This window comes from Spermophilus citellus (genome assembly GCF_964194105.1).
Source record: "Spermophilus citellus genome assembly, chromosome: X".
NCBI lineage: Eukaryota > Metazoa > Chordata > Mammalia > Rodentia > Sciuridae > Spermophilus > Spermophilus citellus.
The window spans coordinates 126,569,128-126,584,607 of record NC_138190.1 but is presented as its reverse complement, the minus strand read 5'-3'; the positions used below and the strand labels follow the sequence as shown (position 1 = coordinate 126,584,607).

General features: G+C 38.6%; 1 protein-coding gene across 1 annotated transcript; it reads right to left on the bottom strand.

The window, feature by feature from the left end:
* Window positions 1–260: 260 nt before the first annotated feature.
* On the bottom strand, window positions 261–14,663 carry RBMX2 (RNA binding motif protein X-linked 2). The gene is made up of 7 exons (XM_081276992.1): window positions 14,553–14,663; window positions 14,237–14,352; window positions 13,040–13,091; window positions 6,872–7,001; window positions 5,161–5,338; window positions 956–4,630; window positions 261–770 (listed from the first exon to the last, which is right to left on the bottom strand). Exons 1-6 carry the CDS (start codon window positions 14,555–14,557, stop codon window positions 3,816–3,818), a joined length of 1,296 nt encoding a protein of 431 aa, XP_081133118.1. The 5' UTR covers window positions 14,558–14,663; the 3' UTR covers window positions 261–770; window positions 956–3,815.
* Window positions 14,664–15,480: the final 817 nt, after the last annotated feature.

Sequence of the window (15,480 nt, the reverse complement as noted above, 5' to 3'; positions counted from 1 at the left end):
CCAAGTAACAACTAAGTTCTGAGTGACTCAAATAGGGCTCATAGTGAGCCTACTGATTTACTCAGTGGTCATTTCCTAGACCCAAGTATATAACTGGAATCGTTCTGGTAGTTGGAATAAGCCCCAGAAGGGTTCCATTGCCTGTCAAGGAACAGCTGTCCCAATGAGGAAAGCCAAGTAGAAATGTCTAAAACTGAACGCCACGCTTGGACAAGATGGTAAATTATGATGATTAGTTTGTATAATTGTCTTAGGCTGGCTATAGCTCCCAGTTGTTCAAAACACTAAATATAGGTGTTGCTGGGAAGATATTTTATAGATGTGGTTAACATCTACCATCAACTGATTTTAAGATTACCCCTGATGAGTTGAGTGGGTCTCATCTAATCAGCTGAAAGCCTTAACAGTAAAAACTGTTCCCCTGGTAAAATTCTGCCTAAGGACTACAATGTCAACTCTGACCTTATGAATTTCAGGCTTACCTAATCAAGCCCTCACAACTGTATGATTCAATTCTGTCACGTTTTAAAACAACAAGACAAAATGATTCAGTCAACTGCATAGGCCTTTGTCACTGGCTAACACAGACCAGGCACTATGGGCACATGAACAAAATAGACACAATGGCAGAGACAGAGGCAAATAGCAAGGACTACTATTTATCAGGTCTGATCCTGCAGGACTTTTCTAAAAGGTGACTTTAGCTCAACAACCCACCATTGGTCTTGCTGGAACTTTCTTATACCTACATTACAAGAGTTTTCCTAGGGCTGGGGATGTGGCTCAAGCGGTAGCGCGCTCGCCTGGCATGCGTGCGGCCCGGGTTCGATCCTCAGCACCACATACCAACAAAGATGTTGTGTCCGCCAAGAACTAAAAAATAAAAAAAAAAAATTCTCTCTCTCTCTCTCCCCTCTCTCTCACTCTCTTTAAAAAAAAAAAAAATTTCCTAAACATCCTTCTTCCACTCTCTTCTTCAGACATCACACCTAACACCATAGTCTGACAACTTTCCCACACTCCTCCAGCTCCCTCTCTATTCTTCTTTATGGGAATTTCAATCCCACCACAATCTCCTGCACAGATAATCAAGGACCTACCCAAACTAACACACAGGATAATCTAAGTACATATTAAAGCTCTGATCCTCCCTTTTGCAGGGTCAGAAATTCAATTTCAACCACTTGTGTTTCTTCTTCTGTTAAGTGCCTATTCAGTTCTTTGCCCATTTATTAACTGAGTTATTATTTTTTTTTGGTGTTATGTTGTTTGAGTTCTTTGCATACCATGGAGATTAATGCTCCATCTGACGTACAGGTATCAAAGATTTTTTTTCCCATTCTGTAGGCTCTCTGTTCACATTCTTAATTGTTTCCTATGAAAAAATGTTCAACATCTCTAGCAATTACAGAAATGCAAATCAAAACTACAGTGAGATTCCATCTCACCCCAGTCAGAACAGCAATTATGAAAAATACAAGTAACAATTAATGTTGATGAGGATATGGGGGAAAGGCACACTCGTACATTGCTGATGGGACTAAAAATTGGTGCAAGCACTCTGGAAAGCAGTATGGAGATTCCTCAGAAAACTTGGGATGGAACCACCATTGGATCCAGCTATCCCACTCCTCGGTTTATACACAAAGGACTTAGTATGAGTATACTATAGTGATGCAGCCACATCAATGTTTATAGCAGCTCCATTTACAATAGCTAAACTACGTAACCAACCTAGATGCCCCTCAATAGATGAATAAAGAAAATGTGGCATATATACACAATGGAATATTACTCAGCCTTAAAGAAGAATGAAATTATGGCATTTGGCAGTAAATGGATGGAACTGGAGCATATCATGCTAAGTGAAATAAGCCAATCCCAGAAAACCAGAGTCCGAATGTTCTCTCCGAAATGTAGATATTAACCCAAGGGAGGGTAGGGAGCAGAAGAACAGAAGTTCATTGCATTAGATAAAGGGGAATGAAGGAAAGGGAAGGGGTAAGGGAATAGGAAAGACAGAATGAATCAGACATAACTTTCCTTTGCTCATAAATGAATACATGACCACTCTAACTCCACATTATGTACAATCATAAGAATGGGATCCTAATTAGAATGGGTTGTACTCCATGTATGTACACTATGTCAAAATACACTCTGCTGTCATGTATATATCTAAAAACAAGAATTTTTTAAAAAAGAAAAGAAAGAAGTTGAAAATGAGCTCAGGATTTCAAAAAAGAGAAATTCAATTTTAACAATGGAGCACAAGCATTAAAGATCCTGTGAACCTGTTCCTCCCAAGGAACTGATAAGGACTGATAAGAAAACTAAGACTAACAATGAGAAGGAACTGCTAAGACCACCAGGACTGACAAGTGTTCCCATTGCAGCAAGAACTGCTACTTGAAAACTGAAGTAGGCCCAGAAGGAAGCCTTATATAACTGGAACACAAAAAGGAAACTGACTAGCCAAAAGGTACAAACAACTCAAAAATCCATCCATAAACAAAATGTGATATATCTATACAATGGGATATTATGCAGCCATAAAAAGGAATGAAGTGTGAGCCAGGCATGGTGGTACACACCTGCAATCCCAGGAACCTGGGAGGCTGAGGTGAGAGAATCACTTAAGCCCATGAATTAAGAGATCAGCCTAGACAACACAGGAAGATCCCATCTCGAAAAAAAAAAAATATGAAGTACTGACACATGCTATGATATGGCCAAACCTTGAAAACATTATACTACGTGAAAGAAGACAGACACAAAACACCACTGTTACATGGTTTCACTTCAAATAGCCAGAGAGGTAAATTCATAGAAACAGAAAGCAGACTTATGGCTGCCAAGGACTGGGAAAGGGAGGGAATGAAGAGTTATTGCTTAATGGGTAAAAGGTTTCATTTGGGGGTACTAAAAATGTTTTGGAACTAGACAGAGCTGGCGATTGTACAACACTGTGAATGTGCCAAATGCCACTGAATTGTTTAAAATAGTTCATTTTTCATGTTATGTGAATTTCATCTTAATACAAATAAATAAATAAATAAATGGTAAGGAAAAAGATGCAGAGATATATTGACCACAAAAATAAAAATTAAAAAAAGGTATTTAAAAACTGGTTTTCAAGGAAAAGCTGGGGAAGGAACTGGCTAATTTTAGGAATCCTACCAATCCCTATAAAGCCACAACAATAAATGTTGGTGAGGATGTAGGCCTGCAAATTGGCACCAACCACACTGGAAAGCAGTATGGAGATACCTCAGAAAATGTGGAATGGAACCACCATTTGACCCAGCTATCCCAACCCTAGGTTTATACCCACAGGACTTAAAATCAACATATTAGAGTGACACAGCCACATCAATGTTTATAGCAGTCAATTCACAATAGCTAAATAGTTATACATCGTTTTATATAATTCCATGTGCTACTGAGGTGGTCCTATATTTCTGGGCTCTAAATACCTACCGCAAACAATACTTTTATAGAATTATCTGGTATTCTCCCTTTCTGGCAATTTCACCTCAAATTGGGGTCTATAGGTTAATATTTATGAACTAAAATTCAGGGCACATACTCTGATGAAGTACCAAGTATATTCCCAGGGACAATGGACAGTACCAAAAAATTTGGGATAACTGGCTGTTGAAATTACAACTTTCTTAACAAATCTACTATGAAGGGATTAAAAGAACTCAGTCACAGAGATTTTATATATGGAAATATTAACAGCAGAACTGAATCTGATTACGTTTTTTTAAAAACAATTCATTTTTCAATTAACCAGGCAGTTAGAACAGGCTTCAGTATCGCCTATGCTCACTGGGATTGGAAGTCTCCCGCTCCCGGGAGTGCTGGGCCTTTTTATGTCGACGGGATTTATCTTGACTACTACTTCTACTTCTGTGACTCCGCCTTCCAGAATGCCCATGGCTCCTACTTCTACTCTTTTGACTCCGCCTTCCAGAATGCCCATGGCTCCTACTTCTACTCCTGTGACTCCACCTTTCAGGATACACTCGGCTCCTACTTCTACTCCTGTGACTCCACCTTTCAGGATACACGTGGCTCCTACTTCTACTCCTGTGACTCCACCTTTCAGAACGCCCACGGCTCCTACTTCTACTCCTGTGATGCCACCTTTCAGAATGCCCATGGCTCCTACTTCTACTTCTATGATGCCACCTTTCAGAACACCCATGGCTCCTACTTCTACTTCTGTGACTCCACCCTTCAGAATGCCCACTGTGATGGCTAGAATGTGTGTCTGAGCTTCGCCCTCTATCCCTATTCCTATTCTTGTCTTCTCTTGCCTCCTTCTTGCTTGAGGGCTTGTGCTCATACTTGGGTTTCTCCTTCTTGAGCTCCCTCTCTGGGCCCTCTGCTCTAACATGGCAGGAAGTCTTGACATCAGGGGAGCGTGGGTAGTGCTTCTGTCCCTCTCTTGATTCAGACTTCTGAACCTTCTCTGAGTTCTTACTGCTGTGTTTCTTAGGGGCAGGGTCATCCTTTTCTTTTATTGTCTTGCTTCCGAGAGATGAAGAAGATGGCTGCTCTGCTTTTACCTCCCTGTCAGTCTTCTCTTTGTCTTTCTTTCTTTTCTTTTTTTCCCTTTTCTCTGGAGGAAAAAGGAAGGCAATCAGTAAGAAAAGAGAAAAACATAAACTCCCCTTAAAAAGTGCATTTATTCTGAGTACATCACATCAAACCAAGTTGTTATAGTTAAAATCTTCACATACCAACAGATAGAAAATGTGCATCAGGAAAACATTCATGACAGCAGGATGAAGCAGTCACAGGCTATGCTTTCAGTGCCGTTAAGAAGTAATTTTGGACATATGTGGCCACTGACAGGTCAACTTCCTATACAAGGCAATCCTCACTCTGAATTCTCTTTCAAGACCATGTCTCCAAATACAGTCACATTTTGAGGTACTGGTGGTTAAGAACTCAACATATCAATTTGGGGGGGACAGAATTCTTTCCATACCACTATTCTTCCACTGATACCGCCCCTTTCCCAATAAAAATAAGAAACCCCACATCTTCCTCTTCACACTTAAGAGTTGATTATTGACTATCCATGAATGCTAGGGAGACCAGACACTAAGACTACCTAGAATCGTCTTTTGGGTCTCAATGCTTCACCTTTTTTGTGCTTTTTTGTGGGTTTGTCATCTTCTAAACTCTCAGATGAACTCGATGAGGGGGTGTTAGCCCCACAGCCCTTCTCCTGGAGTTCTTTGGTCACATCATCTGCTTCTTCTGAGTCCTTAGGAGCCCGATAGTTAGACACATGATCCACACGAATAGTTCTTCCTTTTATCTAAGCAAGAAAGGCAATGCTTCAGCAAAGACAGCCTTCATATCAAACAATCTATTGAGCCCAAGCTATGAAGAACAATGGTTTGAATTATATCATTATCTTTTTGCTACTTTCGTTTCTGGGGAAACCACTAAAGCAGAACTGCTCAAATGGTATGTCACAGCACATGTATTAGATATTAATACACTCAATGATCTCAGAAGCTAGGTAGGGTGTGTTGCAGCAGGGGCGGGGGCAGTTGTACCAGCAGCCTCACTGGCTTACCACAGGGTGCCATGCAAATATCTTCATGCTGTATGTGTATGAAGTGAAAAAAATCTGGGAAGTACTGCCCCAAAGCACAAGTGTTTGGGAAGACTATGAGAATTTAGAAACACAATGAATTACCCACAACTTATAACAGTCTACAGTGAAACATAAACTAGACAAGCATTGCAGCTAGATGGAATTCCTGAAATCTAGCTTAATGCTATAGCTGCTTTCTTAACACAGTAGGTAGAAGGCAAAGTGAGATCAACTGTTGGGGGTGGGATGGGAAATTGACCAAAAAAAGATTACTTTCTTTTTCTTAAGCCCTCACGCCTTGTTCTACCCATACCATACTGGAACACAGCTCACAATTGGGCCAAGAACCACGACTCTCCAGGCAAAGAATGACAAAATTAATCCTTCATGTAAAATCCTATTTTCAAGCAGATACATACTTTTTCCACAGGCAAAGACAACTGAAATTTGAAGTTTGGCTCTTACTGTTCCAACACAAGAGAGATTTTCATATCTTTTAAGCCTGAGAAGCTTCTATTATCTATCAGATTCCCATTTTGAAACATTTTTGAAAACTTTCCTGACACAGTGACTCCCTATGATTTCTGGCTCTCTTAAAATTTCATACTGACTGACTTTTGTACAATTTGTTATGAGATTAAAAGGAGATTTTCCCCCCCAGGACCCAATATGCTAGGTCAGTAGTGTCACATGACAGATATGCACACCTATATCCTAGGCCATGAAGCCCTGATAGAGCTCCAAGTTCCTCAGCACAGGACAATATGGAAGAGCAGCATTACCTTGTCTCTTCATTCTCTAGTACACTAGAGATGAAGGTGGAGGACAAGAAGGGAAAGGTGAAAAATAGAAGCCTGAGTGTGGGGGTGTGTAACACCCATGGTTTGGCTTGTTAATGGAAAAAAAGAACAAGTCCTGGCAGAACCATGAGCCAACAGAATATTTCCCAGAATCCCTTCCTAGCTGGTAGCTCTACAGTCCTCCTAACACACCCAACCAATCAGTACATCCCTGAACCTGTGGGGATCAGATGGAGAATGAAATCCAACCTCTACACCCAGGAAAAGTTCAGCCAAATCTTGCTTAATAAGCACATTTAGGGGCTGGGGTTGTGGCTAAGCAATAGAGAACTTGCCTAATACATGCAAGGCACTGGGTTCAATCCTCAGCACTACATAAAAATAAATAAATAAATGAAGGTATTGTGTCCAACTACAAAAACAATAAATAAATAAATAAAATGCTTACCTTGATCCCATTAAAATTGTCAACAGCCAGAACTGTGCTCCTTTGGTCTTCATAGCAGAGGAAACAAAACCCTTTGGATTTCCCAGTCTTCTTGTCTCGCACAAGATTAATGTTAACAATCTCCCCATATCTGTTTATTTTACAAAAGAATAAGACACTATTGATGTAAAATGCAAACCTTTGATTGAATCACAAAACAATAGTCAAATAATATGGACAGTATCGGAGATGTATTTAGAAAAAGATGACTTAAAAAGGTTGAAAATAAAATGTTAAACAAGGATACAGAAGGATTATCCAATTGAAAACATGGGTGGAAATATTAAGAGTAAAGACATGGAGTGTGGCTCAGCAGTACAGCACTCGCTAGCATGTGTGAGGCCCTGAGTTCGATCCTCAGCACTACATAAAAGTAAATAAATAAATAAATAAATAAAGGTATTGTTTTCAACTATAACTAAAAAATAAATATTAAAAAAAATAGTGAAGACATGAAATTCAAGGCCAAAATTAAGCGGGACTTAAGAGGGTTATTTTATATTTTAAAAGGTCCTAATATATAGGTATAGCTAATGAAATTATGCCACAATTAAGAAATTAAAATTTTAATTAAAAATGGTTAGAGCCTCAAATGCACAGAGCCTTGGGTTCGATCCCCAGGACCAAAAAAAAAAGTTAGAAATACAAAGAAAGTTAGGGGAGATTTAAAAACTTTTTTCAAGTTTATAACAAGTGACAGAAATAAATAAGACCAAAGAAATTAACATGAATTTATATGATACAAATGCAAATAAAACATGACAATAAATCTAACAAATACTTCCAGAGTAGTATACACAGATATATTTGAATCCTATAAAGAGATTACAATTTCTTTTATAGTATTCATGAAATATATAATAAAATTAGCTGTAGATCAGGTCCCAAAGTAAATCTCAATAAACTCCAAAAACCAGAATAGACTATATTCTCCAAAGATAATGTTATAAATCTGGAAATAATATTTTAAAAAAACAGTCTACTAACTAGAACTTGAAACATACTCTCCCAGCTAACAACTGGATAAAACAAAGATAAAATAAAGAAAAGTGATCAGTGATAGACTATTTAGAAAAGAACAAAAATAGAAAAATATGTACTAAAATTTATGGGATGTGACTAAGGCCATACTTGGGAAAATTTGTAACCTTAAAATTCCAGATAAGTTAAACTTTTATAAATTAAAAAATAAAATCACAGAAATAGCTGAGGGAATAGATATGTGCTTGTGTGTATGTATGTATGTGAGTGTGTGTGTGTGTGTGTGTGTGTGTGTGTGCATCACACACTCATCAAATTGCATGCTTGAGATTTGGGCATTCTGCTGTGTATAAATTTTTCTTTACTGGAAATGAAATAATAATGTGTTCAGGAAAAAAATTAAAAGTAAAATCATAAAAATATAATAGGAATTGATGGAAGCATTACATGAACATATCTATACATCTCAGTCCAAAAATCTAGTACCTTTTTTAAGGAAAACACCAGAGGTGATTCAGTTAAAGCTGAGAGCTATCTAGCAGTAAATATCTAGCAGTACAGGTCAATGCAAATAGATAAAACCAATACAAGAACTGGAAAAACAAAACTATCTCTGTTTGCAGATTACATATGATAGAATATATAGGAAATCAAACAATCAATAATGAACAACGAGGGGCTAAGGTTATGACTCAGCGGTAGAGTGCTCACCAACACATGCGAGGCACTGGGTTCAATCCTCAACACCACATAAAAATAAATAAATAAAAAATAAAGGTAATGTGTTCAATTACAACTAAAATAATTTCAAAAAATAAACAATGAGAAAAACAGTATAACAATTCAGTAAAGTAAGACGATACAGCTGAAAGTCAATCATTCTCTTACATAAAACAATAATCAGAAGATATAATGGCAGGGAAATACCATTTATAATAGAAACAAAAAAATACTTAGAAATACACTTAACAACAAGCAACGTACAAAACATATATAAAAAAGTTTTTAAAACTCCCGAAAAACACAAACATATTTTGAACAAATATAAGGACATCCCTTGTTCTTGGACAGGATGAGTTGATAATCAAAATCTTCCCCCAACTTAATATATAAATTAAGTGTAATAACATAAAAAAAAAAGTTTGCCACCCTGGTGGGGGGGTCTGGATAAGTCTATTCTAAAGTTCTTCTGGGGAAAAAATGAACATGTAAGAATGGCTAGGAAAACCTAAAAAAAAAAAAAAAAAGAATGAGTCATGAGCATGAGTAACTCTACAAAGCATACTGAAAAACTTGTGAATAACTAGTGTGGCTCTGACCAATGGAAAGGCAGACAAACCAACAGAACAGAATGTAGAGCCACACCAAGTATATATGAAAAAAATTGTCTATAATGGTGGCATCCAATTTTCTGGGGAAAACATGGATATATTAGTAATGAGGTAAGTACAACTGGATATCCATTTGAAAAAGTATAAAACTAGATCCAGATCTAGACTACAGCTTGGTAATAGAGTGCTTGCCTAGGATGCATGAGGTTCTGGTTCCATCCCCAGAGAGACATACACATACACACACACCACACACACACATACACAAATCCACTGGATCCAAACTTCACATTGTACAACAAAATAAACTCTAAGTGGATTAGAGATATAAATGTAAAAAACTGAAACCATAAAATAACATGACAGTAATAACACAGATGGGTGAGTGGAGAGAAATACTTTCTAATTATGACTCAAAATCCAGAAGCAATAAAAACCAGACTGAAGAATTTGACCACAGAAAAATAAAATACTAACGGGTAAGCACAATGGAGTTTTGGGAGTGATGAAACTGTTCTAATTGTGGAGATGATTATACAAATCTATACATGTATTAAAACTCATACAGCTACATATTTCTCAAAAATCAATTTTACCATATGCTAATTTAAACATATTAATGAATGAATGTATAAAATAACTTTGCCCAGCAAATAAATACCCATTAAGTAAAGTCAAAAGACAAACGACAAACTAGGTGAAAATATTTATAATGTATATCACAAGTAAAGGACCAGAAAGCAATTTTTCTTTTCTCTAAAATGAAATTATCAGAACAGGGCAGAACTCAGTGGTAGAGTGCTTGCCGAACATGTGTGAGGCCCTGCGTTCAATCTCCAGTACAAAAAAAAAAAAAGGAAAGACATTATCAGAACAACTAGTGAAGCTGAATAAAGTCTATAGATTAGGTGATGATATTATATTAGTACTGATTTCCTGAATTTCATGACTATACTAAGTTTACACAAAAGAATGTCCTTGTTTAGGGGAAGGACATTGAGGAATTTAGGGACAGATGCATCGTACCTGCAACTGACTTCAATGCTTCAGAAAAAAAATTATAATATCTACACATGAGAAAAAATAATGATAAAGCTAATGTGGATAAAGTGCTAAGACCTTGGGAATCTGGGTGAAGGGAATATAAGTATTCTGTACTCTATTTTATAATTTTTTATTTTAAGCCTAAAATTATTTCAAAATTAAAAAAAGAAAGATAAGAGCTGGCTTGAAAGGAATCCTACTGACTCAAATTGGGACAATTTGTGCATCAGGAAAGAATAATGATAGTAACACAACATCAAATATTTTTAAAATTAAATCCACAGTGATCCATGACAAGTATTATAACAAAAGGTTAATATCCTTAATGCATAAAGACTCTCATAAAATCAACAAGAGAAGGAGAAACACAAGAAAAAAGACCCAATAAATGATATGAGTAAACAATTTACAAAGAAATAATAATGGGCTGCCGGGCAAGGTGGTACAACCTGTAATCCCAGCAGCTCAGGAGGCTGAAGCAGGAGGATCACAAGTTCAAAGCCAGCCTCAGCAACTTAGCAAGGCCCTATCTGCAAACTTTTAAAAAAGGACTGGGGATGTGGCTCAGTGGTTAAACACCCCTGCATTCAATTTCTTTTACCAAAAAATAAAAATAAAAGAAAGAAAGAAATAATAATGGGCTGAAAATATGTTTAACCTCATTGATGATGAAATAAAGGCAAAGTAAAATGATAATGAGAAACCATTTGGCAATTTTTTTTTTTTTGCATAACCGTCATTGCTTAGGATTCAGAAAAATGGGCTGTCTAGTGACAATTGGTATCAGAGTGGAAATTGGTACAACCTTTTCAGAACAATTTGGCAATGTTTATAAAGCATCTTAAAAATACTAACATATTGATTCACACCCCTCCTTCACTAAGGAAACCATCAGGGATGCATACAAAGATTTATATACTACATTATATATTGCAATATAAATTTATAATAGCAAACAATTGGAAATAATGTCCAACATTAATTAAAACAAGATGATAAAGAAACAGTCCAAATTTTAAGTTTTTCCTTTTAAAGTGCATTCTGTTGAAATAAGCCAGTCTCCAAAAAAACAAAGATTGAATGTTCTCTCTGATATGTGGATGCTAACTCATAACAAGGGATGGTGGGAAGGGGAAGAATAGAAGTCCACTGGATTAGACAAAGGGGAATGAAAGGAAGAGAGGGGAGAGGAATTATTCAAACATAATTTCCTATCCTTGTATATGAATACACAACCAGGGTAACTCCACATCATGTGCAACCACAAGAATAGGATCCTAATTGGAATAAGCTATACTCCATGCATGTATAATATGCCAAAATATACCTTACTGTTATGTATATCTAAAAAGAACAAATAATAAAAAAAGAGCATTGTACATACTTCTTCATACTTTTTTTCCCATAATGCTCTTTTTTGTTTTGATTTATTTGTGGTGCTGGGAATGAAACCTGGAGCCTTTCACTTGCAAGTCCTTGTTACCAGTGGCAAAGGCAATCTTTATTTTGTGTGGCCAGAATACAGAATTATAATACACCACACACACACATACACACACACAATAGCCCATCACTACTCAATGCAACCAACACTGAACCAGCTCCAAGATGGGAGGCTGGATCCAGTAGAGTATCACAAAAGTGTGGAAATTAAAGGCTACACCTGCTGTGAACTTTCCAGCACTCAGAAGTTGAATGAAATAGCCTGGGTGTACCACCCAGACTCTCTACCATGGCTGCCTTCTCATTTGTATTGCCCAATTCCTTTTCCCTGGCCTGTTTCCCCATAAACTGCCCAACCACTCAACCAGGGCCCTACAGATAATCCAACTATCCTGCTATGGCAAGCCTTCTGCCAGGATATGCTGCTGCCTGTGTTTGCTTGCCCCATCCTTTCTACCTTTACTAGATATCCAACTTCTCTGAAAACAGTTCTCTGCCTCTGAAAGCTACAAAACCCAAAGGCATGTATCAACTATTGCACTATAACTCCACAAATATGTACAATTACTGAATGCTAATTTAAAAATAAATGCTGGTTTAAAAATCTTTTTTAAAAAGGCAGTGACCCTCTGCTCTTAAGAGTTGCAAAAGCCCTCTAACCCTGTGGACTGCCCAGCCTCTGTTTAACTCTTGGCTGTGTGTCAATTGCCCAGCCTCTCTACCAGGTGGCACTATCATTATGAGCTGCCAACATCCTCTCCTACCAAGAACAGATCTCTTAGTTTGTTCCTCATCAGCCTGTGACTTTCAGCCCCTGGGTAAAAAAAGAATGGCTCTGTTCACTAATTTCACATTCATCTAGAAATGAAGAAAGCAAACTACCACACAAACTTTCTGGGTTCTGTCTCCCATTTCCTCTGTGCTTTGCCCTAATCCTTCAATACCACACAGGTAAGGGCCCAGAGGGCCCTGTGATCATGGGATACTAGTTTTCAGAATCCAAAGGAGGTAGCCAACACAGTATCTTCCCAGAAGTTCCACACTATATTTGGGTAAAACCTGGCTGACAAGGGTCAGTGAAAAAGTAACAGAAACAGACCAGAATCCCTAAGACAGTCTCCCAAATTATCCAACTTGTGAAATCTTCCACATGAGAATATACTTAAAACCGTATCCTGGGACAGATCAAGAGTAGAGCAGAAGCTGCAGTCTTCCCCATGCAGGGATGTCATTGAGCCTAGAATTAAAATGTCGCTTTCTAATGCCACAAATTGCACTGCAGAATCAAACTACTGTCAACACAGGAGGCAGGAAATGAAAGAGGACTTACTGTGAGAACACACAGATGACGTCTCCTTCAGTCAGTTCATAAGGAAGCCCTCCTAGAAAAGAAAAATACATTACAGTTCAACAAACACTAACCAAGTATTTACTGTGTATTATGCACTAGGCCAGGCACCAGAGGTACAAAACATAAGCTATACACCTTCCCCTCACAGCAAAACAGTCTGATGGAATGACACAAATATATACAAGGTGGCAAGTGTACAGAAAAAAAAAGTGATTGAGTGGAAAGGCTCAGGTCACTGCAGACCAAACTAATCTGATCATTCTTTCCTCCTCACATCCAAAGTCCTACAAAGCTGATATCTCCATCACAAAACTCTGCTTCCACAAATATCAGCTTAAATGTGTCATTATCAACCCACCTATACATATAATAAGGATCATAAAAATAACTGTTAAGCATTTCATAGGAAATCATTTCCCCTCCAAATGTTTTACTCATCTGTAAAATGAGAAGTATACTTGCCTCATGAGATCACTGTTACAAGAATTAAATAAAACAATGCATATAAAGTGCTTAGCACAATGTCTGGTGCAATAACCTCTCTGAAGAGTAAAACTGCAGAATTACTGATTAAAGGCTACACCTTCTGTGCACTTTCCAGCACTCGGAAGTTGAACAAAATAGCCTGGGTGTACCACCCAGATTCTCTACCATGGCTGCCTTCTCATTTGTATTGCCCAATTCCTTTTCCGTTAACTTTTCTGTACATCAGTTTCCTCAGCTGTCTAGTGGGTGGGTGTGAGGAACATAACTGTTTCTGAGAAACCAAGTGGCAGGACTTAGCACTGTGAAGGGCAAATGGTAACTCACAGGAACACTGACTGGCAGGGAAAGCACACTAAAATGAGCGAGAGAAGACGGAAAACAGATTCACAGATAGGCAGAACATAAGAGTGGGTGATGAGGGGCTGGGGCTCAGTGGTAAAGTGCTCGCCTAGCACATGCGAGGCCCTGGGTTCGATCCTCAGCAGCACATAAAAATAAATAAATAAAAAAGGTATTGTGTCCAACTACAACTAAAAAAAAAATATATATATATATATATGGGGTTTTTTTTTTTTTTTTTTTTTTTTTTTAACTAAGAGTGGGTGATGAGTGTGAAGAGAAACATTGGGCGGGACTGTGAAAAGATCAGAAGCCGGCCAGGAGAGACTTCCAGAAAAATGTGAAGCTCACCCAGAAAGATCCAGGCGCTGTCTTTGTACTCGGAGTGCCAGGACACCTTTTCCGCCACCCCAAGCTGGACCTCTCGCTCGTTCAGCTCGTTGATCAGCTTCACTTTAGTTAAAGGACTACACGGAGGGCGGAAAAGGAAAGTAAGTTTGGTCCGGCCCGAATTCACAGAGAGCAAAACTAGGCGACTAGAAACTCTAGTCTCCTCTGAAACTCTCCTGCCCCTCGGCCCTGCAGCCACTCACTCTACCGTCCCAGCCCCGGTGGGCCACCCACGGCAACCCACTCCCTCTTTCTGAGAGGAAAGCTGAAACCTTACTTCATCTTCACAAATTCGCGCTCGACACCCGCGGATTAACTTCCGGGCAAAGCTACACTCTGTCGCGCATGCGCATCTGTCGCGCATGCGCCTATCTAGGACTTGGCGCCTGCGCCGCTCTAGAGCAAGCACAGCGCCCCCCACCCCCCGCGCGGCGCGTTCGAGTCTGCGGAACTGGCGCCGGAAGAGTTCAGCAGAGGCGGCCGAAAACCGCGGCGCCTGTTCAGTAACGCGAAAGCGGATCTCCACGCGTGGTGGCGTTCGTTCCTCTCGAGAGATTTTCCCTAGTTCATCGCAACTTCCCTCTTTGATGCGAAGCTAGGGTTTACAAGCTTGGTCCGTTACAGCTCTTACATAATTCCAGGCACTGATTGATTTAGTACTAAATTTTTGCTGAATGAAGGTTGAACAAGGTACTTGATGCGGCTTTATTCCTGGTCTAAAGCTCCACTTGGGTCTTCAATCCCAATCAGTTGCTCAAATACAGTTCCATCAAAGCATTCATTTTCCGGAGTTAGGGCAAAAAAGTGAAGAAGATAGGTGGGAGAATCAAGTTTTTGTTATCCCTCAAATCCTAATATATAGGTAACCTACAGTGTGCCTCCATAGTCTGAATTCAACACCCGCAGGTTGTTGTCAGAGCTCCAACGCTTACATTTTACCATAGTCTTTCTCTTAGTGGAACAGGAGGTAGAAATTAATATTGTTAATAGCTCCCAGTTGGGCAGACAACCAGCTAAAAGATACTAAATGAGCTAAGCAATTTACATATAGTTTCTCCAACCTTACAACCCCATGAAGTAGATGCAATCACTATCCCCATTTTATAGAGAAAAAATTGAGGTTCAAATGACTAGCTTGAAAGGTACTTTGTACCCATGAAGCCAGATTTAAAGATAGGTAGTTAGTGTAGTTAGGTAAATCAGGT

Coding starts and splice junctions, on each gene's coding strand:
- RBMX2 (XM_081276992.1), bottom strand. Junction 13,092..14,236: donor CAGCGCCTGGATCTTTCTGG/GTGAGCTTCACA, acceptor TTTCTTTTCTAG/GAGGGCTTCCTTATGAACTG. Junction 5,339..6,871: donor ACAATTTTAATGGGATCAAG/GTAAGCATTTTA, acceptor TTTCTTGCTTAG/ATAAAAGGAAGAACTATTCG.